Here is a 26,518-nt window from a genome sequence, read left to right as displayed (position 1 = left end):
TTGTATTTTGTAAATATAGATTAATACTATTCTATTACGTTTTTTATTTAATAATCTTATATATAAAATTCTCGTGTCACAATGTTAGTCTGCATACTCCTCCGAAACGGGTGGACCGATTCTCATGAAATTTTCTGTGCATATCGGGTAAGTCTGAGAATCGGCCAACATCTATTTTTCATATGTACCACGGGCGAAGCCGGGGCGGACCGGTAGTAATAATATAAAAAGATGTACTTAGTAGTAATAAACATACTCCAAAATGTGACACATTATACTATACTCATATAAAAGAAAGAAAAGAAAAATACACAAAAAATATTTATTTGTGAATTATCGATAACAAGGCTGACATCCCTCAGGGCATAGCATCAGATAAATATCAAGTTAATGTCATTATTGTTGAGTGACACAAATTTCAACCTTATCTCTATGTGTTGAGTTTCAAAGTTATATTTATTAAAAACTAACGCCCTCTGTTGTGGAGTAGCTGAATGTTTTCGAATTTGGAATTTCTGTGCAATGAGAAACAAAACAGCTAATATACCTAGGGATGTTATACTAAAATAAACCGTAACATGGTGCGTTAGGGTACATAAATGCTGAATTTATAACCTAAGTCAGTTTTTACTCAAATTAAGCTGTCCAATCAAAGGAATGGTTTACTTGTAGTGTACTGTATAACTATCGGTTTAAATGTGTGGGTTTGGCGACACTGGTTTTCATACTAATTATGACATTATCGCACTTCTATATGTTTTTACTGTTCTGTGGGTAGACCTATACAATGTCAGGTTTAGGATCGTTTCTGCAGTGCGATAGGTTTGAAAATATTCATGTTGATTTAATTGGACCTTTACCCACTTCACCCGAAGGTTTTAGGACGTATTGCCTAACCATAGTGACAGGGGGACGCGATGGCCAGAATGTTTTCCTACGAGAGATATAACTGCTGAAACCTGTGGCTGAAACGGTTTCGCGTGTAATATATGAAGGATAGATCTCTCGTTTTGGTTGTCCGAAAAGGCTAACAAGCGATCAAGGACGCCAATTCGAAAGTCAATTATTTGCTACACTAATGAAGTTATTAGGTATTAATAAGTTGCGTACGACACCTTACCACCCACAGAGTAACGGGGTGGTAGAGCGTTGGCATAGGTCGCTTAAAGCGGCATTAACGGCTCGTTTATGCAATATATCATCATCTTGGGTTACGGAATTACCAACTGTGTTGCTAGGACTTAGAACAGCAGTAAGAAGTGATACCGGCATAAGCGCAGCAGAAATTACGTACGGAACAACTTTACGATTACCAGGTGATTATTACGATAAAAAGTCGAGTTTTGAAATAGATAGCAGTCTTGAGTATGTAAGTAAATTACGAGACTCTATTAGGAAATATCAGTCAGTAGCTATTAGGCAGAATGAAAGACGGAACATATTTATTCACCCCGATTTAGAAAAGTGCGATTATGTTTTTGTAAGAAACGACGCTGCACGTAAACCTTTACAACCAACATACGACGGTCCTTATCGTGTGTTGAGTCGAGAGGAAAAGGTATTTTACATTCAAATGACTGGCAGGAAAGTTAGAATATCTGTAGACCGTCTAAAACCTGCATATTATTTGAATGATGATAGTGATACGACATCTGGGGCAGATACTAAGGTTCCGTTACAAATTCCAAGTAGCGAATTGCCTAATACACATACCACGCGTAGTTGAAGAGCTATACGATTACCGGTACGATTTAGGTAATAGTATTGTATTTGTAATTGTTTCAACTATTTTATATTTATTAGAATCACGATGATTATAAGTATTCATAAGACTTCATAGAAATCAACACATCGTATTTAATAAATAATAGAACTTAAGTAATTTTGAAACGAGTTCATTGTTTAACGTTTTAAGTATGGTATTTCACATAAATTTATGTTTGTGTTGAGTTTTGATTGAAATGTTTACTACTTAGAAATTTAAGTACTTTTGATTTATGGCTTATGAGTGTTTGGTAATATTAAACGATACAAGTGTAAAGAACGTATTGAGAATTGAAATGTTAATGTTACTAAGTGTTAGATGACGTGTAACAATTATCGCACGCCACTTAGAAGAACCAACCAAGCTTTTGTAATAACATAAATAGTATAACTAAATTAGGTGTTAACTGTTAACCACTTGTATACGTTAGGATTGATTTATATTGTGAACATTTTTTATACTTTATTTTGTAAACATTTTGTAACCTTATATAGCGACACTTTATATACACCCCTCTGTTTATTGTTTAATTTTATTGTAAGATTTTTTTACTTGTATACCCTTTTTATTTTATGGGGGGAATGATCAATGATGTAGCGACGACAAGCCAATTTACGAGTTATCGAATTTCAAGTGTAGTACCTACTAAGAAAGTTCACACCACAGGTTCACACGGTAACTCGTATATAAACAGTTTGTGCGTTATACATAGATAGTTACGGGCTTGTCGGGACGCGGGTTGGTCACATAGGTTGAATATTAATTACATACGAATAAATATATGTAGTTAACGAAATATAACCTTTGCGTAGTTATTCATCTTTTATTACACCCGCACATAACTAGCCCCTACAGTATCTACATCGAGATAGAATGTACATCTCGATGAGTATCTAGCCTTTTTTCGCGTCTTTTCTCTTTCGCGAGTTCGAATCCTGCCTCGCAATCGAACTTTTTATATTCTTTAAAATTCTCATTACAAAGCATTTGAATTCTATAAAACTAAATTTAAAATGTTTCTACTCGACAGTCGACAACTTTGAGATCACGCTCGTGGCTGTAGAGAATGCCTTGGTGGTGTTCTATGCGCCGTGGTGTGGCCATTGCAAGAAACTGAAGCCGATTCTTGTCAAGGCTCAAGAGTTGATGAAGGCTGAAGAGGTATGTTTATGTACCTATATTGTGATCTTTTTTCATAGAAGGTGAAGCTTATCATAATGTGTAGTTAACACAATATAATCCATACTAATATTATAAATGCGAAAGTAACTCTGTCTGTCTGTCTGTTACTCAATCACGCCTAAACTACTGAACCAATTTTCATGAAATTTGGTATGGAGATATTTTGATACCCGAGAAAGGACATAGGCTACTTTTTATCCCGGGAAAATGACGCAATCCCGGAAATCCCACGGGAACGGGAACTATGCGGGTTTTTCTTTGACTGCGCGGGCGAAGCCGCGGGCGGAAACCTAGTAAAAAATAACTGTAAAATACACATTTTTAAACAATCTAAAAACATTAATTGAAATACGTCTACTCTGATATCTCGTTACGTGATAATTTTCCACCTTGAATGAAATTCAATTTGTGGTTACTCCCAATCTATACTTCTATACTAATATTATAAAGAGGAAAGGTTTGTATGTATGTATGTATGTATGTATGTATGTATGTATGGTTTTCACTCATAAACTACTGGACCGATTTTGATGAAATTTGGCACAGATAATCTTTAGACCCTGAGAAAGAACATAGGCTACCTTTTATTGCGAAATATGTACCACGGGCGAAGCCGGGGCGGACCGCTAGTAAACTATAAACCGCTAGATAAAAAAATATTGACTTTTTTGCTAAAACTAAAACTATTGCAGATTCTTTCCCACTAACATTAAACTCGACATCAAAAAACACATACACTCAAAAATAGAATCCTTTGAAGACTATAAACTGCCTGACTTTTAAATGACTTGTTTGCAACAAGCTTAAACTATGCCAATTTCCCACTAAACTTTGTTACTCAACATCAAAATACTCAAACATATAACCCTTTGAAAGTCCTTAAAACCATAATTGCACCTAATTTTTTCTAGATCAAAGGTCTCATAGCAGTAGTGGATGTGACTCAACAAAAGGATCTAGGTACCCGCTTCAACGTCAAGGGCTACCCGACCATGAAGTACTTCCATTTCGGCAAATTCAAGTACGACGTTAATCACCGCACTCATGAGAAGATCGTCGAGTTTTTCCTGGTGAGTTTGTGGTATTTTTTTTGTATGTCTGTTTGTCGTGTACGTAGGTTTAATCAACAATAACTATGTAAAATTTAGGATGTAAACTGATTAAGGTTTTTGAATGATTGAGAAACAAAAATTTTGAATACAAAGTTTACTTACTGCTATTCCTTTACTTATAAAAGTAGAAATTCATGTAAAAAATAAGAAAATTTAAATCATGCATTTCCTACTTGTAATTATTCATAAGTATATTTATTGCAAACTAGCTTCCGCCCGCGACTCCGTCCGCGCGGATGTCGGTCTTCGCGTGGATGGTTTATTTCTCCATTTTGAGTAACTCTGACAATAACATCTTATAAATATCTATTGGACTCAAATACGGCTAGGCCTATAATAATACCCAACGTGTGTTCGCTGTTCTACAGAACAACGTCTATGGATAAAACTGAAAAATTAAGATTATTTTTTTTCTTCGTATTTTTTCAGTATAAAAAGTATCCTATTTTACGGCCAGGATAATAAGGTATAATTATACCAAGTTTCATCGAAATCGAACCGTTAGTTTTCACGTGATGTCTTCACATACAGACAGACAGACAGACAGACAGACAGACAAAAATTTTTTTAATCACATATTTGGGCTTGGTATCGATCCAGTAACACCCCCTGCTATTTATTTTTTCCATATTTTCAATGTACAGAATTGACCCTTCTACAGATTTATTTTATATACGTATAGATATACAAGACGGGTTATAAATTACACCACATTGATATTATTGATTGAACCTAAAAAACATAACATGTTTTCAATAGCATTTCTTACAACAGTAACTCAATATATTTAATCATGTAAAAACTAATACTGTACTAATTTAGTGTAATTGTTTGTCTCCTTATTTTTATTATTATTTTTTCCTCTTTTCTAAGTTGTAGCATGTTGTAGTTAAATTGTAATGTATGTTTGCTTTTTATGTTTTAAGTTTTTTGTTGTTTTTTTTTTATGTGAATGTTTTTATTTTTAATGTCCTTGAAATAAATGTTTTTTCTTTCTTTCTAATAATTCTAAAAATACTTATCCAGGATCCCCAAGAACCGCCACCAACACTGATAGAGAAGCCATGGTCTGAAGAAGAAACAGCAGTACGTCATCTCACTACCGACACGTTTAAGTATGCACTGCGTAAGGTTAAACATGCACTCGTCATGTTTTATGCACCATGTAAGTATTATACACTTTATTTAGTAGAAATTACAAAAAAAATGTACTGGATGTAAGTAGAGATGGTGATTTAAAAAATGTTTTCTGAACTCGATGATAAAAAAAATAAGGTACGATTTCACGATATGATTCTGAAGGTTTGTTTATGATTCTTAAGATTTATGAGGTCTGAAGATAGTAGGAGACTAGACTATTTTTTATAACATCTAATTCTTATTGAAAATTTCTTTGCCCATGCGAGGAAAGCCGCTGTCGAAAAGCTAGTCAGCTAGTTAGTAGTTTAATTAAAGATTCAATCGTCACTCAAAATTATCTTTTAAACCCTTAAATATCCTAACTTTTCTTAGCATACTACCCTTTTTCCTTATTAATCCATACTATCCATACTAATATTATAAATGCGAAAGTAACTCTGTCTGTGTGTCTGTTACTCAATCACGCCTAAACTACTGAACCAATTTTCATTAAATTTGGTATGGAGATATTTTGATTCCCGAGAAAGGACATAGGCTACTTTTTATTCCGGGAAAATGACGCAATCCCGGAAATCCCACGGGAACGGGAACTATGCGGGTTTTTCTTTGACTGCGCGGGCGTCAAAATTATCTTTAAAACCCTTAAATATCCTTACTTTTCTTATCATCTTATTAATCTTCTCTATAATATAAAAATGAATCCCAAAATGTGTTGGTAAGCGCATAACTTGAGAACGGCTGAACCGATTTCGTTAATTCTTTTTTTATTATATTCCTTGAAGTACGAGGATGGTTCTTATGTAGAGAAAACGTAAATATGTACCACGGGCGAAGCCGGGGCGGACCGCTAGTTTCTTATAAATTTCCTTGCCCAGGGTGCGGCCACTGCCAAGCAATGAAGCCGGAGTTCGTGAAAGCAGCGGAACAATTCTCTGACGATCTGATGATAATGTTCGGTGCCGTGGATTGTACCAAGGAGGCAGGGCTCTGTGCCACGTTCAATATCAAGGGGTACCCCACATTGAAGTACTTTAACCATTACGAAAAGATTGACGACTATACCGGGGGTCGGAAGGTAAATTATTCAATTGGTAATTGGGGGATTTGGTGATGTGTCCTTAAGCCGTCCTTACTTGACATGTCGAATTGTGATTTGGTGGTCTTTTATAGGATTTTCGACTTGTCAAAAATACAGGCAAATTTTAGTAATGAAACAAGCTTACAGGCAAATTATAGTAGGGAAAAGCAAAAGAAAACGGTTGCATGAAAATTATCTTAGATCAAGAAGCTTATATCTAATACACTGGAGATTTCAGTATGAACATTACCTTGTAACAAGAAAATATGACGTTGAATAACGCCTGTAAGTTTTTTATCCCTTTCACACCTAACTTGGCAAATGGGTGTGAAAGGGATAAAAAAACATACAGGCGTCATTCAATGTCATATTTTCTTGTTACAAGTTAATGGTCATACTGCAATCTCCAGTGTATTAGATATAAGCTTCTTGCTCGACACCAATGTCGAATTGTGTTTTGGTGGTCTTTTATAGGATTTTCGATTTGTCAAAAATACAAGCTTACAGGCAAATTATAGTAGGAAAAAGCAAAAGAAAACGGTATCTTAGATAAACTTAAGTGCCTTAAATTTACAATACTTTCTTATTGAGTTTGAGAAAAGAAAAATTATCTTTCTAAATTCTGAGCAGGTCGTCATCTTAGCTTTAGCATAATACTAATACCTTAAAAAGACGTGTGGCACTCGGGGACTGCCGCGGTAAAGCTATTGCATGCTATGCCTTCAAGCCACACCTCCGCCCGTCGGAGTGGGGAGCGTGAGGATTTTTCGTTACGGAATTTCTCGATTCAGTCCCCGCGCTAAAGGCCCGCGATAGAAGCTATGCAATAGCTTAAAATAATCTAAACTGCATGCCTATTTATTAAAGTGAAACTTTTATTACATCGTCTCAAACTTTTTGCTCTGTGTAGCGCATGTCGCTTGACGGTCGAACCGTACGATAATTTTCGTACAAATACGAGAATTTTGTGCCTAAGTTTCACTTTTACCGTGGTTTCATAAAACCACATAACATTTTTTTATTCCTACACATTTTGCGCAAATTGCATACAAGTTTTTGTTAATTTCAGATGGCGGACTTTGTTCAATATATCCACACACAATTAGACGCCACTCTTATGCAAGAGAGAGGCATCAAGAGTCACACCACGGAAGGTTTCGGAGTTAACGTTATTATAGCAAATGATGACAACTTTCTTAAGATACTCGGCGATACTGAGCCCAGCTTTGTTATGTACCATGCTCAATGTGAGTTGCTTTTTTATCTTAATTATTTTTTACAGGGTCATTAGTAATTTTGCATTATTCTTTAGGGCTTAAAGGACATGTCCTCCGTGACATGTCACGTATACAAATACGAATACATTACAAATAACACGTACACAAAAACATATTACTTATGCTCAAGTGTTTATTTGTACCCAAAATAAAAAAATGGCATGTTAAAAACATTGGCCAATTTATATTTTCAATTTATATTTATAAAGAAATTGTAAGGCATTATATTGTTTACATTTTATTTTATTTGAATACCACCTTTTACTTTAAAACAGACAATATTGAAGTGAAAACTTCTATAGCGGCGTTGAGCACTTTTTCTGTAATGGGTATAAAATCTTAAACTCGCGTCAGGACACGTGACCTGATCGAAAAAGCGTAAGACGGATACCATTCCAAAATATCAAACATGCTCAACGTTAATAATCAAGTTTTCACTTCTGCCGGCACTCCCGGAGTGCAACCCGTCTTTTTTTAATAGCTCCGGTCTATAAAATATAAAATTGATGTATTTTATTTCATTTGATTGAACCAACTATCAACAGGGTGCGGCCACTGCAATGAAGCAAAACCAGCGTTCAGCCGCCTCGCGACCCAAATGAAGAACGAGAACGTGTCTGTCAAAGTCGTCGCCATCGACGTGACCAACAGCCTGCGAGCCACCGATTTCGGCCAAATCAAAACTTTGCCGACATTCAAGCTCTACTCCGAAGCTACTGAAATCGGCGTATACGACGGTGATCGAAGCGTTGAGGACATGTTTGCTTTTTGCCGACGCTCGTTGAAGGTTAACGAGGAATTGTGACTCCTAACTACCTACAGGATGATTAAGTTCGTCGCTGTTTTCCTCGTATTTGCTCTACCGTTTTGGGGAATACAAGTATACTTGATCAACCCTATTGACCTGATATACCAAGAGGTGGCGGAATGAACCTTGTGTGCCATGATATGTATTATTGTGATGGTCCTCAGGGACTAAACGTGTTTGACCCTTTTCATGACTTTACAAGTAAAGGATTCAGTGTAAACATTTGGTAGGTCAACTTGCAGAATAGTAAATAGATAATAATTACGCCTACTTTGAAAAAGCAGTTTCTAAGTCGGGAAGCGTAATTGCTCTTAAAACGTATTAATTTAATAATGAACTAACTTGTTTGTAAAGTTTTTGGCAAATAACATTTTTGTCAACAAACAAACATTTTTTTTTCCTTGAATATAAATTATTGATGTTCGACTAAATTTTCTTTAAAAATGTTTATTCTGCAAGTTGGTTGTTGGTTGAAATTAGAATGTTTACCTGAATGGAGTCCAAATTAAAATCTACGAATTTTAAAAACACGCACAATATACATATTATGGTCTATTGATACATGGAAATAACTTACATAATATATAATAACTATAGTTTTCTTTTCGCATAAGCGGGCCGTCTGGGTAGCAACTGAACTATTTAGAATTGACTCCTTACATTTGAAGCACATTATAGTAAATTCACATCTATATACAGTAAACTTAAAATACTGATGCATCACAACATACGTAAAAATAATTTTTAATATTTATTTAGTCCTGCGAATGTATTGGTATTTATCTTAGTATATAAATCTATGCTTTTGGTATAGATAATGTAGACATTAATTATCTGTGGTATTTTTATAATAGTCTGTATTGTAGAATTGAAATAGCGCGCGTAGTTATTAACAAAAAAAAAGAACTATACGCATAATTTTGAGCTTAAACAGTATGTAGTTGACTTTTAAAAAATTACATACTATTTTTGGATATACTAGTATCAAATTATATGTATGTCTTGAACAAAATAATCTCGTAAGTAATGAAATTTATAGACTGGATGTTATATAATAAGATATTTTGAAAAAATATATTCAGTATGCTTAATGAAATTGACATTCCATATCAAAGTTTACATAGTTATAAATGGCTATATACTTTACTGTATTTCGATGTTGTTAAAGATAAAAAAAAAAAAAAATTGTATCTTAAGTCAGTAGTGTCAAATATTTTATGCAATTGCCATGAACTTGGAACACGTAAAATACTTAATCAAACCGATATACAAAAAAAAAACAAAAAATCCGTACTACTATAATATTTACAATAAAAATACTCTCATTCCAATGTTTTAGGTGTTAGTTAGGTATAGGAATTCTGACTTCTTTATATTATCTGTATTTTATTGGTATGTTGGATGTTGGTCAAGGAAAGGTAACCGAATAAGGGATTTTTGCTACGGGTCTATTATATTATAAATGTTATATACATCACACCATGTTTACAGTTGGCGAATATTTATAAACAAATAAATTATTCAAAAAACCGCTTTTGGAGTCAAAAACTTTTAAAATAAAAATAACTATGAACTGAATTTCGCGGTAAGCAAAAATTTTGGGCTGTGTGAGGTATTTTAAGAGACGGGAAATGCGTGGTTTTTATCTATGGAGAAAGCTTTTATTATACGTATTCGATGTTAAATGTATTGAATAATTGCATTGTAATCGATAACATTTGAATGTTATTGAATGTTTTAAAGTATTTACTGCCTTTCCTGAAAAGTACTCGATGCTGTAATCGACGTAACGGACTAAAGAAAAAATAAATTTACAACGAATTTGTTTTCCTCACAAACGATCGCACAATTAAACGATTTTAACTTTACAGACATTTTTAATATATACATTTATATTATGTTGATGAATTTACATTCAATTAAGTAAAACGTATTAGGAATAATTTAATGTTTTTTGAATGCTTGTGAAATTTATATGACAATTATTTTTTACTATAATAATTATGTATATTATTGTACTTAAAATATATATTTTTGTATGTAAATCCTTGTAGTTGAGAAAGTATTTCAGTATATGTTTGAAAACTTAGTACATATTATTACATATTATATTTGTAGTATTGTTTGTTTGTATCACAATATTATAGTCCGGGATACATCGCCCATTTTTGCAAGTGATTACTATCAAGCAAATTTTTCGTGAGTAGCTTTATTTTGATGAGATGCCCAATAATTTCATGTACGAAACTCTCGATTGTGGTAGCTTACAGAGGTAACAAGGATAAAAATTTTTGATTTGACGGTTCTCAAATATTTATTACGCAATTTGTAGGACAATATGTCTGTTGAATTATATAAGTATGAAATAAGTGAAAATAAAAAAATCAGCTGGTTAGTAATCATTTATAATGACTTCGTTATCGATACACATTGGAAAGGGGGACTCTTTGATCAAACCATAGATTTTGTAGGACAAATATTTTTTCGAATAATTTAGATAATTATCTTGAGATTGAACAAAAAAAAACATTCAGTTAGTAATTAATATTTAAGAACCATCAAATTAAAATATTTTATCCTTGTTTCCTCTGGTAGCTACCACAATCGAGAGTTTCGTACATGAAATTATTGGGCATCTCATCAAAATAAAGCTACTCACGAAAAATTTGCTTGATAGTAATCACTTGCAAAAATGGGCGATGTATCCCGGACTATTATTGTTACGTTAAAAAAAGAAAATACGATTCTCTTTTAACTTCTGGACTTTAAATTCTGAATATATTTAACGAAATGAAATTTCTAGTTTGTTGCATTTTAATAGCTTATATTTTTTTAACGTGATAATTATTAATTTATTAGCATAATATAGTCTTCCAAGCTCGCTTGTGTTTATGCATTTATATTTAACTTTAGTCATAGGTTACACGCTCAGTGTGGCGTCAGTTCAGTCCATCAGTTTGATCCGGCTTAGACTGATGCCAGAATATTAATCATGAGGGGTTTTAGCCGTGAAACGCCGTGCTGGCTACTGCAAGTTGGCGAGTCCACTCTTTCAGAGGGTATTTACTCCTCTGGGCTTGTGGTAGCCCTCTCTGTCGGTAGGCAGAGTGTTCGGGTTATTTGACCGCCGCCCGATACTCGGCGTTGACGGTTTTACGGTTTGCTAGGTCGAATACGCAAGAACCAACCTTCCTCCTTTCTCACCCGGGCTTAAGACCGGCCATGGCGGAGTTAGGCGGAGAATGATAGATGAAAAACACGGGTATTCTGAACCAACAGTCCGTCAGTCAACCGGTTAGACCAAGAAGCTTATATCTGATACACTGGAGATTGCACTATGACCATTAACTTGTAACAAGAAAATACCAACTTGCCAAGTTAGGTGTGAAAGGGATAAAAAAACATACAGGCATCATTCAACGTCATATTTTCTTGTTACAAGGTAATGGTCATAGTGCAATCTCCAGTGTATTAGATATAAGCTTCTTGGGTTAGACGATAATTCTCCTGTCATTCTGAGCAGACTGATGGACTGAACTGACGCCAGACTGAGCGTGAAACCTATGTCTTATGATGAGGAATATTATTTTCTTATATTTTATATTCAGTGTTAATTCCGTAAAGCAGCTGTTGATACAAGATATTTTTCTTCCATATTATTTGAGATGATAAAATAATTTTTTAATATTATACTTTACGAGTAAATTCTTCCATGTATACTAGGTGTACTTTCATCAGGTTCTTCCAAATATTATGAAATAATCTTAGATTCAATGATAACATTATACTGAATATTGATGTTTAAATTCTATTTCTTTAAGAAATCAAAATTAACATAAGATGTTGAAGAAACAATGTATGTACTTACTTGATGTTCAGTAATAAATAAATATTTTAAATTGTTGTTTTATTTCACAATACCCCAAAAATCCTCAATGAATGTGTGTTGGTCCTACTTACTAAACTAGGAAATGTTAAAAATTTGCATATTAGGTACGCTTACAATTAATTACAGTATGTAATATGTAGAAATTTATTCAAATTTACATTCTTACAGGCACCAAGATAGGTGCACAATAACACTTATAACAAATGTATGATGTAACAAAGCCGAGCATAGCGCCGCCCACTACATCTTGCCAGTGATGGTGATTATCGCAACATCTACTGACTCCTATCACAGTAGCCAGCACTATCGGCACAGCACACAAAATAGCAAATCTTATATCATTATACTGCGCTCCAAGTCGCCCATACAACCACAAACTCAAAAAGCCGAGCGAGCAAAACGAAAAGCTACTATGGCCGCTCGGAAACGACTTCCTTCCGTCGATTACGTCCCTAATATTTCCCGTACATACTAATTCAAACGTGACAATGCCATTAGGAAAGCAGCGGTAAAAGAAGTCCGGTCGAGGACGGCATATTACCACTTTGAGCGACTCCGTAAGGAGCGCGTTTGTCAACAACGCTAAAGACCACGCAAGTAATGCGTGCGTACTTTCTACGGAATTCCTTGCTAGTGCTAACGGCAGGCATAGGATTACTAGTGGCACAAATAGTATTACAGACATCATAACCCATGCAGGAACTATTGAATCTCGTCTCGGTTTTTTATAATCGCCAATTAATTCTTCTGGAGTTATGCTGTAGGGTTGTCTTTGAAAATGTTGGTGCACTGTTATTACACTTAATAGCAGCAGGATTCGGATAAATATTTCAGATAATAGATTCGGAAAGACCGTTCTTATGTTTAACGATGACATGTACAATGCTATAGTGTAATCCATTTAATTGATCGATTATTATTATTTTTGTTCCTTGCATTCTTGAACAGACGTTACCACTATTATTGATTTGTAGGAAAGTCACCTGTGACAGAATATATTTTTTCTATTTCTATAGGTAATTATGGTGTAGATAAGATATAGTGTACTTGCCGTAGAAGTGCATAATACGCATATATATAAGTATATCCATTTGATCCATACTAATATTATAAATGCGAAAGTAACTCTGTCTGTCTGTCTGTTACTCAATCACGCCTAACCTACTGAACCAATTTGCATGAAATTTGGTATGGAGATATTTAAATACCCGAGAAAGGACATAGGCTACCTTTTATTGCGAAATATGTACCACGGGCGAAGCCGGGGCGGACCACTAGTGTATAATATAAAAACTGTGAGTAAACCTTAGAGTAAACCAGCATCATCATCATCCAACCAGCATCACCATCATCATCATCCTTTGAATGAATTTGAATAAAATTAAATCTGTTGGAGATATAGGTACATACCTAGTTTAATTTTTACGTTATCTAGGTTTGATCAACTTTGGTAATAATTTTTCAGATAATTTTAAGCTGTATGTAAGTTTTATATCTTTTAAATGGCATTAACTTGCCTATTTACGTATGCTCATATAATTAATTATATTTAGTTTCCCGTAACTTCATTTTAGTAAGAGTTTATTTTAATAATTTATTAACTTTCTCTGAATATTGCGGTATGAGGAACTTTTGAAATATCACCTATATTTCAAAAGGAGGTGATGATTTATTAATTATTTAAGATTTTAACGACCTCCTTGCAGATACAATGCAGGTAGGTAGGTACATAACACCTACCTTTATAACTTTCTCTGAATATTTCGGTATGAGGAACTTTTAAAATATCACCTATATTTCAAAAGTGGGTGATGATTTATTAATTATTTAAGATTTTAACGACCTCCTTGCAGATACAATGCAGGTAGGTAGGTACATAATACCTACCTATATCTACCTATATAGACAGCACTTATCATATCTCCCCTTCATTTTAGGTTTTATGGAGCGTAGTTTATTCTGTTGTAATGATCTCCCAATTTATTTGGTTTGTTCAACCAAAATAATCGGCCCCGCTTGCTCTCCTGCCTTTCTCATTCCACACGCAAATACATGGCCCTTGTGTCTCACAAGCAAACTTATATAATAATCAAAAGCCGTGGGCAAAACCCGTTTAAATGTATCCAGCAATAAGGAAATTTCCGAAGCAACTAATCACAAAATGCAACATAAATTGAGCTTGAATAACTGGATGGTTACAAGTTATAACTTCACAAGATAAGCGACTGTTTATCTGCAATACCACGTCCTGTTATGCGTTACGTATTGTTGAGACATGTGTGATATCTATTATTTAACACGTTCACTGCGGCACCTAAAATGCCAAACTTACCGTTGTTGCGGCATGTCTTCAATACTTCACATCGGCAAGTTCACCACTGTGCGTCATGAGCCATTTTTATCACATCGCACCTACTGACTTTGAAGGTTAATAATTTCATGAAATTTCAAGATATTTCAAAAAATTTTTTTTCGGATAATAGTATATATAGTCTTGTATATACCGCATAAATAGCTTTTAGTTTGACTCAATAGTTTAAAAGATATGAGGGAAAATGTAAACCCCTGATTTTGTGAAAAATTATTTGCCATCCCGCACTGCGTTGATACGGCATGTTTACAGTAATAGCGATGGGAAACACTGTAAAATAAAACATCGATATCGATATAAATCAATTTTGTATATTTCAGTCTGTTTGTTAACAGATAACGAGATCGTCGATACAAAAAAAAAACACATATAAAACAAGGTAGGTACTTGATAGAGTACTATCAGGAAATTGTTCAGTAACTTTTGTTTTAATTTGTTCAGTAACTTTTGTTTTAATGTTTTATATTATTTTCACAACTGTCATCACATTTTTGCATTTATGCTACGAAATAAAAGAAAGTAAAAAAACTAAAGCCTCTAAGGCATCATTGTCATTTAAAAATTTGATAACGACGCGTGCGGTCCTGGTACATCACTATGCGAGATTGACACGCGGCGCGCTCGCAGTACAGTGCGGCATGAGGTGCTTGTCCATGGCAAAATATTTGACATGCCGCACACAAAAGAAACGGTTTCTTTTCTATGCGTGTGTCCAATATTTTGCCATACGATTTTTAAACGAAATTGAGTCCTACTTCAAACTGTGATCACAAAAATATATTTGTCTCTTTTCTAGTCATTGATTAACATATAAAAAACCTCGCCGCACCACGGTGAAAACTGCGATTTTGGGCGCCGCACTGTGGTGTAGTCGCTGATGGCCCGATACTGGACATACCGCAGTGAACGTGTTAAAAAGTTTATTGCAGTTCATACTTCTTAGTCACAAGGCGGAAACTAAATTCTTGTAAGACAAAAATGTCATCAAGAAAGAAATTACCTACAATTAACTACAACCATGAACTGTTTAAAAAAGCTCTAGGGTGTAAAATACATATATGTTATATATTTTTTTTAATTCATAAACTACTTACTCATATATTTTTTGGTTTAATTGGATATATTAAGAAATTACCTTCAATTAATTAATACAACCATGAAATGTTTAAAAAGCTCTAGGCCCTAGGGTGTAATATACTTATGTAATATTTTTTTAAATCATATAGACTTAGGTACTCATATTTTTTTTGGTTTAATACGTAGATATTTCCTGTAATGTTGTGCCGACGAGAACATATTTCACTTTTGCTAAATAGTTTTTAATTCGAAGATAATTAATGTAGAGCAAAATTGTAATTAATTGAAGCAATAGTTTGACAATTGTAATAAGAACTAAACTTAATTGTTAATAATTTATACAATGATGTTTAGGTACTTCAGCCGCTTTTGCATTCACTCGAGGCCTATAAGTGGTACTTTAACGTAAACTGTGTCAATTAAAAGTAGATCGTTATTTATTGTATTATAATGTACCTATTAGGAGAATGGGAGGTCTTACAAAACTTTGTTTATTTCGCCATTTGCCGGTATCTAAGCTTCTAAAAGCTTCTGTTCAAGAAAATAATTAGGTACCTACCTATACTTTTTAATATCATAATCAAATCATAATGATTTATTCACCATAAAAAAAAAAAACAAAATAAAATACATAGTCAATAAATAAATAATCATTATCTTAATTAATTAAACATTCAAAAATAAACGGACATTATAATAGAACCTGAAAAGATGATGATTAAAGAAGAATAGTACGTACAATATACAATTAGAAGATAATTTAGTCATATTTAACTTAGAATAATGATAATTATTAAACAAGTACAAGATTAAAAAGTGAATCTTTATTCTGTAATCACAAGGAAATGTTTGAATTTGTTTAAAGAAAAAAAAATCACCAGATCGTAACTAATTAGTTATGTCCAGATAAATTTTAGGTAGATAATTACAACTGTAGATATAATTAGAGAAGAAATTAAAGAGAAAGTTTTTATTAATGAGTGCTAGTTGCTACTAGTAGGTAATTAGATGGAATTTCGAAATATTATCGGAACACAATAATGACCCGAAAAACAAATTGTGAGGGCACATTGAGCAATCCGGAAGCCGACAGGAGGTATTAAAATAAAAAGTGAATGTACGCACGTAATATCTTCTATAATTATACTTATATTTATACGCAATGAAATGTTGCCTTTGAAGATCCGCGGTGATGAACTGTTGATGCTGTTATGTCAGAGCCTTGTTAGGTCGAAAATTGCATGCGCGTGGAGACTGCGAATATATTGGTTTATTTAATTGATGGTTATGGAAGTTATTAGCGGAGCGATTGTTGTAAACTTTTAAGGAATCGACGCAAACATGGGCGTAGCTAGCCATGGGCACAGGGTGGGGCAAAAAAAAAACCGGCCAAGTGCGAGTCGGACTCGCGCACCGCGAGCTCCGAACACCTACTTTTTATTAAGTTGTAACTCTAAAATGTATGTTTTAGCAATTTTCCTTTATCTGTGCTATAAGACATTGCTTTTAACCAAATTTCAAGACTCTGTGTTCACGGGAAGTACAATGTAGGTTTTGATTCCCTTGCGAATGTCGAAATTTGCGATAATTTGTAGCATAAAATGGCTGTAGGTATCTTTTGATTGCGTTGGCTTATAAGTTTGATTTTTTTACAGCTTTAGACCGTAGACTTGAGTATTCGATATAAATTTCAGCTTGATAACTCTACGGGTTCCTGAGAAAAAGTGTGTTGACAGACAAACCGATAGGCAAACTTTGTTGTGCGTCTGTCGACTGTCTAAAAATACCTTTTTTTCAAGTACGCGTGGCAGTATCAAGCTGAAATAATAATGAATATAAATCAAAACAAACAAAAGATACCTACAGCCGTTTATGTTGCAAATTTCATCCCTATATTAGGTATATATGTAGTTTATCTGTCTAATACAATAATATAATTCCTTTTTACCATAAAATATAGGCCTATGTAAATAGAAAAATAAACCATTTTAAATAACTCAGTAAATAAAGCAAAACCTTGCACTTCCGATTTCATGTTTGTTTTAGGTTAATGGTCACTTATTGACCATAAAAACACAAAATGCAGACAGATCTAGGTGGAGCTTTGCTCGTAATCTTATAGTTTTTGACCGATATCTCGAAAACTATCCACTTTAGGGCAAAAGTTGCTTAGATTTTTTTGTAGAAAGTAAAATTTCGCATATTTTATATCATGTAAGTAAATTTTTTTGTAACACTTACTATTTACGGTTTATGGCCTATTTGATGAACCGGTTGATCGTTCAAATATTGGATTAATGAATAAAATGCATGTATGTACATAGTTTTTGGGTCACTTTATTCTCTACAAGTTTTGTTTGAAATTTTTTTCTAATGCTCATATTTTTTGAGTTGTTCCACGTATAATGTAGAAATGCCGCCGCTCGGCGGGTGACGTGGCAGGCCAAAAGTTTTTTTACGGATGTAATAAAAACGAAGAAGAAATTTTTGATTTTTTTTTTTCTTATAGAAAATTTTTAATAGGTACATTTTTTTAAATATTTTCCTTTATTTTATTCTTGCATCCGAATATGAAATAATTACTCAATATTATTTAGTTGTACGAAATATTATATACGAAACATACATAGGTACCTTGAAATTTACTATTTATCGCCAAACGTTAAATAACTAAAAAAACATTAGAAAAAAAAGTTTCAAATAAAGTAATCTTAATAAATGGATAATGCATATGTATATTAATGCCTATGCATTTCATTGATTAATCCAATATTTAAAGAGTTACTTGCCAAAGATGATTAACCGGCTCATTAAATAGGCCATAAATCGTAAACGGAAAGTTTTACAAAAAGTTTACAAGTTATAAAAGATGTAAAATTTTACTACCTACAAAAAATTCCCAATATTTTTTGCCTTAAAATGGATAGTTTCCGAGACATCGGCCAAAAACTTTTATGTAAGATTTCGAGCGTAGCTCCACCTGCATCTGTCAGCATTTTGTGCTTTTATGGTCAGTAACTTATCCAAACAAAAGTGAAATTGGATGGGAAATTTAGTGCGAATTTGGCTAAATAAAAACAGCTTTGAATGGGGTAACAGTACTACACTACTTTTTCTGGCACCAAAAGTGGTTTAAATCATGTAACATAGAAGCGCAAGCTTTTTGTTTAGATCGCATTTTTTTTTGTGTCGACTGACAACTTTAGAGTGAGAATTTTTTAACGGATATTAAGTTTTGTAGTCAGTACCTAGATAATTTCGATTTTTAGATTTGGTTAGGTACCTTCCAGGTCAGAGCCAGGGTGGGGCAAGTGCCCCACCCTGCCCCACCGTGGCTACGCCCATGGACGCAAAGCTTTGTTATTCATAACATAGACTCTTTTTAAAAGTGTGTCTATCTCATAAATTGGCGATTCATAAAATTTGAATACTTAGAATTTACTATTTAAAATAAAGGATATTATAATTAATTGTATGTAGATTCTTGTATATCTATTAATATTAACATATTTGATATTGTTCACTTTCCGTCAAATTATATAATTTACTCACTATTAAAGCATGTAGACTATAGAGCCGTGGGTAGGTTAAGGTAACTATGCAGGATTACCCTATTTTAAACTTGTTATGTGACTAACTTTCTGGTTTATTAACACGAATATTAGGTACCTTTATTACCACATATAGCACATAAAACAAAAAAAGTACATAGGAATTACAATTTATAGTAAACCGCTCTATCGCTTTTCGCCCCGCTCACCAAGACGCTTACATACAACGAAAGTAAAGTGATCTTAAACCAAGTTGAACTAACACTTCACACCGAATTTTAAAAACATTACATAAAAATTTAAGAGATTATTCATTTATAGTATTAACCTACTAGCCTTCTTACTTTTTATTTACGGATTTGCTATTTATTCGCATAAATAACGATAACTTTAGCATATTATAATTAACGAAAAGTGGTAATAATTTGATTAATTATTATTATTAGATAGACCGTCTATATTCATAATAATATAATAATTAATATACCTATTACCTAGGCAATAATTCATAACTTTATGTAAATTCGCAGACACGTCTCTACGTTAAGCGCGCCACAAGTCTGTTGACTGTTAGATGTGATTTTTTATTACCTGTTTTAGTTTACCTATGTAAAAATAAAGTAAAGTAATAGACTAATGTTCTATCTGAAATATAAAAAAACAATTCAAAAGAAAAAATAAAAAAAATAAAAGAAATGTAATTGGTCAGTTCTACATATTTATTTTTATATACATATTATAATTCAAATTATCTTAAATAATACATAGATACGATATCAAAGCATTATAAACAAGACAATAGGATACGATGTTCCAACACTTGTTACGATTTTACAGCCAATGAATTCAAGGCATTAATTAACCCCTTACCGCATACAAAGCCATTTATGGACGACGAAGTTCATGAATTTTTTATAGGCTAACTATAAAAAATATCTAAAAAAACTACCTTACATCTTAAACAGCACTTCATCGAGAATTGGAATGTAATTAATTTATACACCGTAAATATTATCCATCAGATATATTATGGATTTAGTCTAGCGCGTGCGACGGTTTGGGTGCGCGGAAAAAACCGTGATTTTCAAATTAAGATTTCAATATCAAAAAGGTGAGTAAAGCCATGAAAAAAAATATTACTTCATTCTTTAGTCTTTCTAAAATAAGGTAAAACATTTGGTTTTATTGTTTTTTTGCTTTAATCATGTTTTTTTTGTACTTTTCCAAATCTGTCATATTTGGCTTCGTATGCATTCCGTCCAAAATATATTATGTCATATGTGGCTTGATATGCATTCAAGGATACTTTCACTGATTTTTCCAGTATCGATCCTGGACACTTTTATCTCACTGCTAAGCATGTAAATATCATATCATCATCAATAAATACAGACTCATACTACTTATATGCCACTGTATGATTTTTAATTAGCCGTTTCAGAGCAAATGCGAAAGTCAGGGAAAGCTCTTATTACCAAAAGACGTGGTCGTCTCTCAAAAACTTAGGAACATCGGCATCTCTGGAGTCTCCTCAGTATTCCTGACTCGCCAATTGCCGCAAAAAAGCTACGAAAAACTCCTGCAAGACATCTAGATTTTCACTTTGATTCTGTACGATCTGATGGGATTAGTCATTACCCAGTTTGGAAGAAGAACGCCCGTCAGCTATGCCTATATTGTTCCAATTTCGTTCCTTCACGTTATGTGAAAAATATAACGTATTAACGTGTATTTATGTTATAATGACAAACGTAGGTAATTGTTTTAAGCAATTTCACGAAGTATAAGTTGGCTGTGATTCTGGGTGTTATTTAGGTATCCATATAAAGTACTAACATTTCGCCCGCGGTCTCACCCGCTTTTTCAAAGAAAACCCCGCATAGTTCCCGTTCCCGTGGGATTTCCGGGATAAAACCTATCCTATGTGTTAGTCCAAGTTACCCTCTATATTATGTGTGCTAAATTTCATTGAAGTCGGTTCAGTAGTATTTGCGTGAAAGAGTAACAAACAAAAACATACACATACATCCACCCTCACAAACTTTCTCGTTTATAATATTAGTAGGATAGGATTTATGTTAAATATATCGACGATGAAGTGTCAATATATGCTAACTACAAAAACTACATTTTTCAGTAGATAAAAAAAACGTTTTATTTCTTTTTCGTTACTGTTTTTAATTATTATTTTAGCTTACGTTCATTATCAAAGGATATTAGATATCATGGAATCACTTATTAAATGTAACTTCAAAGATTAAAAAAAAACATGCAGATATTAGATATTGCTTTTAATTGTATTTAAACAGAAAGCCGTATTTTTTAGATACAAGTTATTGCCAATATACTTAGAAGAAATTGTTCTAAAGATAACAACATATTTTTATTTTAATATTAGGTTTTTGTATCAATACTATAGTAAAATTTTGATTTAAAATCCTGTCACTACACGTGATTATGCTCGAAGATAGTGATTTAAATATAAAACATTATTTCAATTTGTTCAACTTCATATGGACGAGATTTTCTTGCTGCTTTGGTTATAGTGGCATAATCACTTGGAACGTAAATTTCTTTGTTCTTAAGTTGGCGTTCAAGTCAAGAAATATAAGATACAGCTACGTGAACACATCAGAGCACAACAGCGTCGAAGATTTACTCATCTTCACGGACGGGTCCAAGACTGAAAATGGCACGGGTGCTGGGGTCTTCTCTGAGGACCTAAACATTAACATCTCGCACCCCTTGGGACCCCGTAATACAATCTTTCAGGCTGAATGCCTAGGACTTCTACTTGCAGCTTCAGCCATAATCAAATGGAATGTAACAACTTTTCGATTCGGATCCTATCGGATAGCAAAGCAGCACTCATGGCAATTAAAAGCCATGAAATCACTTCAGGGTTAATTCTAGAGTATCACATAGCCCTAACTAGGGTATGTGATCTGGGAAAGTCCCTAGTACTACAATGAATAAAATGACACACGAGGAAACGATGCTACTGACATATTAGCCAGAAGGACATCTCAAACACCGGTCATACCGCTACCTGCAAGCTGGATCCGGCTGATGATTACCCAGCTCATTAACACTGCACAAAAAGCAGAATGTTCTAGCAGATCTGACTGCAAGCAAGCCAGAGAAGCCCTACCAAACATTGACTCTAGACTTGCACGTCAGATTCTCAACCTACGTAGAGTGCAACTACGTGTAATAACAGGGACTCTCACAGGGCACGGCCCCTTCAACAAACATCTCTTTAATTTAGGGATCACAGACAGTCCGCTATGCAGAGCATGCATGGCGTCCGAGGAAACGGCAGCCCACGTCATCATGGAATGTACGGGGGTTGCGGAGTACAGGGCAAGACACCTGGGGTCTCCCGGGTCCGTCCCTGAAGCCTTCCGCAGCCCTCACAAGCTGCTTGGCTTAATGTGCTCGGGTGGTTTCAGTTTTAGCTGGTTTCCCCCACCTCCATCTCTCACGCAAAATAGGCGATTTTGGTAAGGGCTTCCGTCAGAAAATATAATTATAGGCAGCTGTAGGCTTACACTTTGCTTTTCCAGGTAATTAATTACAAACGAAACAAAAGTGCTAGACGTCAGGTCAGCAGCTGTTTCGTCATACCAATAACATGTACAATGCTTAGTAATTTAATTGACTCTACGAACAATTTGTTGGTATCTTTACGCGCATAATGCGATGGTAGTTTTGGAAAAGCATAAAAAAAATCGTCAAGAATGGCAATTTTTCGATGGTTTGTTGAGTTATGGAGAAGCACGTGTTAGGATACTTTCTTCTTGGTTTGAAAGCATGCCAAACTGACCACTTCTAACCCAGGAATAAACTGTAAATAAGCCCAAGGAAAGCGTGCTTAAAAACAGAGTGGACGCGTCAGGGTTTAGTTAGAATATATTGCCAGCAAAAATGACGCAACTTTTGTTATAAGGTATTGCTACACTTTAATATTTGCTCAAATTGACTGTTTACAGAGAAATGACCTTTATGGGCCTATGTATTACTCTATTTTAAGTACGAAAATGCTATAAAACGAAAATCGCTAAAATGTTAGTTAGGAGGTATTGATACTTCATCGTCGATATGTAGTATATCAGTTGACTTAGCATTCAGGATACAAGCCTAAGTTTAGTTTGGGGCTTAGCAACCATCTAACCATGTGTGTGAAATTAGTCCGGAATATATTTTTATTTTATTAATTAGTTACTTTTTTCTAATTGCATACGAAGCCACATATGACAGAAAAAATACAACAAACACTGCATACGAGTCCATATATGGCGCCGTTTCATATTTTCTATAATATAAGTAAATAATTTTTTTTCTCAATTTGATCTCGTAATGTAAGGTCTAATAAACACTTTTTTGCAAAAAAATAATTTTTATTTCATCTCCTTAATAATTCATGCAATAAGGGGTTAAGTTGAGTAACGCCTATTAAATAATAATCTCTCACATAGTTTACGTAACTTAATTATTCTTAGATAAAAACAATTATACAATTAGTTACGTAAAAATATATAATAAATATAAATTTTTACGCAAAAACTTGGCTACTTTTACTGCATCTGAAATGTGCAAGTGTTATATGTGTATGTTATCTCTTTATTTTAGAAAATTCTGAATGGGGAAAACCGTTATTTCCCACAGATGAGCTTGCATGTGGAAGTCTATAGAAGTCATAAGATAAAATTAAACTTCTCTAACTTTTTTAATAATTGATTAATTTAATTAATCTCAATAAGGCAAGGCTAAGGCTTTTATATTGTAGAGTCAAATTCTTTAATAGATAATGACTAATGAGTACCTAACTGCAAATGCATATTCACACTAACTGATCTTTTAATTCTTTCACTAATAGAAAGCTTCAAAGAACCATAAATAACAAAGATTTTATTTTTTGAGTTTAATCCAGATCCAAACCGGAGTCATGGCAACCGGATTGTCTGTAATGAACTTGCTATGCAGTAGCAGAGAACATTATAATCACAAGAATGTGTTTTCAAAGATATTATATACAAAGCGTTTGTTTATCAATTTACCTCGTCTAATGGTCTTCCTTATGACTTTGAGTTGATAATTTCATAGTAAATATGCATATGTTTCACAGTTAACAGTATTTAGTGAAAGGCTATCAAGTGTTTAAAAAACTTAGCAGTTATTGAAATGTCAATGACGTTATATAATGGTATCATAATGGTTCTTAGGTGTAGGAAATGTGTGTAAGGCTAGAAACAAATCAACGGCTTTTCATGATGAACTCTAGCAGATGTTTAGTAGCAAATATTTTTAGTCATAGGTCGAACACCTTCGTCAAATAGAATAATGTCTTGGGTTCTTTGTTTTCCTCGATTGTTTCCGTGGTTAGGATACTCTCACGTTTAGATAAGCTTACAAAGGCAGGAACTGTTTTTTATATTCTCTAACATTTAAATTAATACACGTCTCAATCAAACAACTATTTAGAGATAAACATGACCGCCATATTAAGGTCTGTATCCTAACTGCTATTAAATCTTACAGTTATATTCGTTTAACTAATATTTGAGAAACTGTTCTTGTAAAATGACAAACTGTTTTTTTATTTATATAAGTTCATGTCATTGTATATTTTCTTCCCATCTGGACTGGACCTTAATGTGATGGATGCACGGACATGAGCTTTCATTTATCGTGCATAATCTGTTGGATACAACTATTTGCTTCACGATGCATATTTGCTATGTTTCTGTACAGCTTTTTCCACGCACACGCTCTTAATTATCGCTTATATTTATAATTTGTAATCAAATTAAAGACAAAAGTGTGCCCGTAACATTTGCACCCATATTACCTAAAAAACTAATAATTTTGTTTTGGATATGACTTTAATAGACCGGCTTTTAGATACTTCACGGTAATCCTAGTCCCGATTCCAAAAGTTATTGGAGATTTAAAGGCTGTATGGAGAAAGTAATAGAATCGATAATATGAATTGCACTCCCGAATGAAAGTTCGTAGTAAATATTTTGCGTTAAATCTCTATAGGAAGTCTAGCTCGATATGGAGATTAGATTAATGACTGCAAGGCGCAGGTCGAATTCCACAAATTGTTATCTAACTCTTTAGTTCTGGTGATTCATCATGGTAATTTAGAATGGAAAATTTTAAAAATTTACGATCCTGCAAAAGCTCCTACTGACGACTGAGTAACTGCTATCAAAAGCTCATAAACGTAAAAATTAATAGAAACAGTGAATAAAATTGAGTAATTGAATGTTTTGGATACTTTTACCAATTTTATTTTTACGAGATTGATCCCAAACTATATATTACTAGAAGATAGATTGGTACTTGGTAGCGCTATTTAAATTTTTAAACAATTTGTATTTTTTTAATGTATATACCTAAGTCAGAATGTTTGTTTACAATCTCGCATAACATACTGAACATATTTTGATGAATTTTGACGTGAATATAGATAACAGTCTAAATTAGCACATAAGCTTTTTATCCGAATACTACGCGAAGTCACGGGCATATGTTAGTATTAAATAATTATTATGGAACTCTTACTACTTCCTAGTACGAGTAATCTTGTGTTAATTTGATACATATGTGAATTTTTGCAGGATGTTATGTTTGTTATTCAATCACTTAAATGCAAAGAAACAGGATTACGGCAATGGCCTTTTTCCCTATAAAGCTTATAGGGAAAAAGGAAGGATAACGAATACATATTAAATTTACACGTAACATGTCTTTTGAATTATATATTTATTACAGAGAAAATTATCCTTTTATAGTATGTACCTACCTTGGTATGTACAAAACAAAAAAATATGTCACTGTATGTTTTGGATAGCGAATTATACATTCCAATTTCTTTTCATCTTTTTTATTGAACTCAATTATTAAAAAATCATAAGCAAAACTAACTTTGTTAAATAAAAGTTTTATTAAAAACCATTACTTGAAAGTTCCTGGTTCCTGTTAAGTTGATTTACCCCTAAATTGGAATTGTTCTAAAATAGCTTTCGTATACATTTCGATTAAATAAAGTCCTAACGCAATACTATCATGGGAACATGTAACTTAATAATATATATTTGTGCAGCTTACGTTAGACAGTAAGAGGTGATTCCACAAAAGGACATAGTAACCCTTTTCCCGTAATTAGGGCCGATACAGTACTTACCTATCGATATAACAAGAGCAGTGTTTTCTAAGCGTTAGTTCCTATATAATTACTATAATCCAGCTGAGATTTA

General features: G+C 33.5%; 1 protein-coding gene across 1 annotated transcript in view; it reads left to right on the top strand.

Annotated features, from left to right (window-relative positions):
- LOC149910948 (protein disulfide-isomerase A5) overlaps positions 1–10,504 on the top strand; it is a 32,273-nt gene extending 21,769 nt beyond the window's left edge. The window contains exons 6-11 of the mRNA XM_090101411.1: positions 2,796–2,926; positions 3,859–4,017; positions 5,086–5,224; positions 6,075–6,274; positions 7,347–7,524; positions 8,100–10,504. Coding sequence (XP_089957537.1) covers positions 2,796–2,926; positions 3,859–4,017; positions 5,086–5,224; positions 6,075–6,274; positions 7,347–7,524; positions 8,100–8,359 — 1,067 coding nt within the window. The 3' untranslated portion in view covers positions 8,360–10,504. The remainder of the gene's footprint in view (positions 1–2,795; positions 2,927–3,858; positions 4,018–5,085; positions 5,225–6,074; positions 6,275–7,346; positions 7,525–8,099) is intronic.
- Positions 10,505–26,518: the final 16,014 nt, after the last annotated feature.

This window comes from Colias eurytheme, chromosome 1 (genome assembly GCF_061535395.1).
Source record: "Colias eurytheme isolate Ceu_HAF_F1 chromosome 1, ilColEury1 Martin Lab GWU primary, whole genome shotgun sequence".
Lineage (NCBI taxonomy): Eukaryota > Metazoa > Arthropoda > Insecta > Lepidoptera > Pieridae > Colias > Colias eurytheme.
This window is presented reverse-complemented; position numbering and strand designations above follow the sequence as displayed.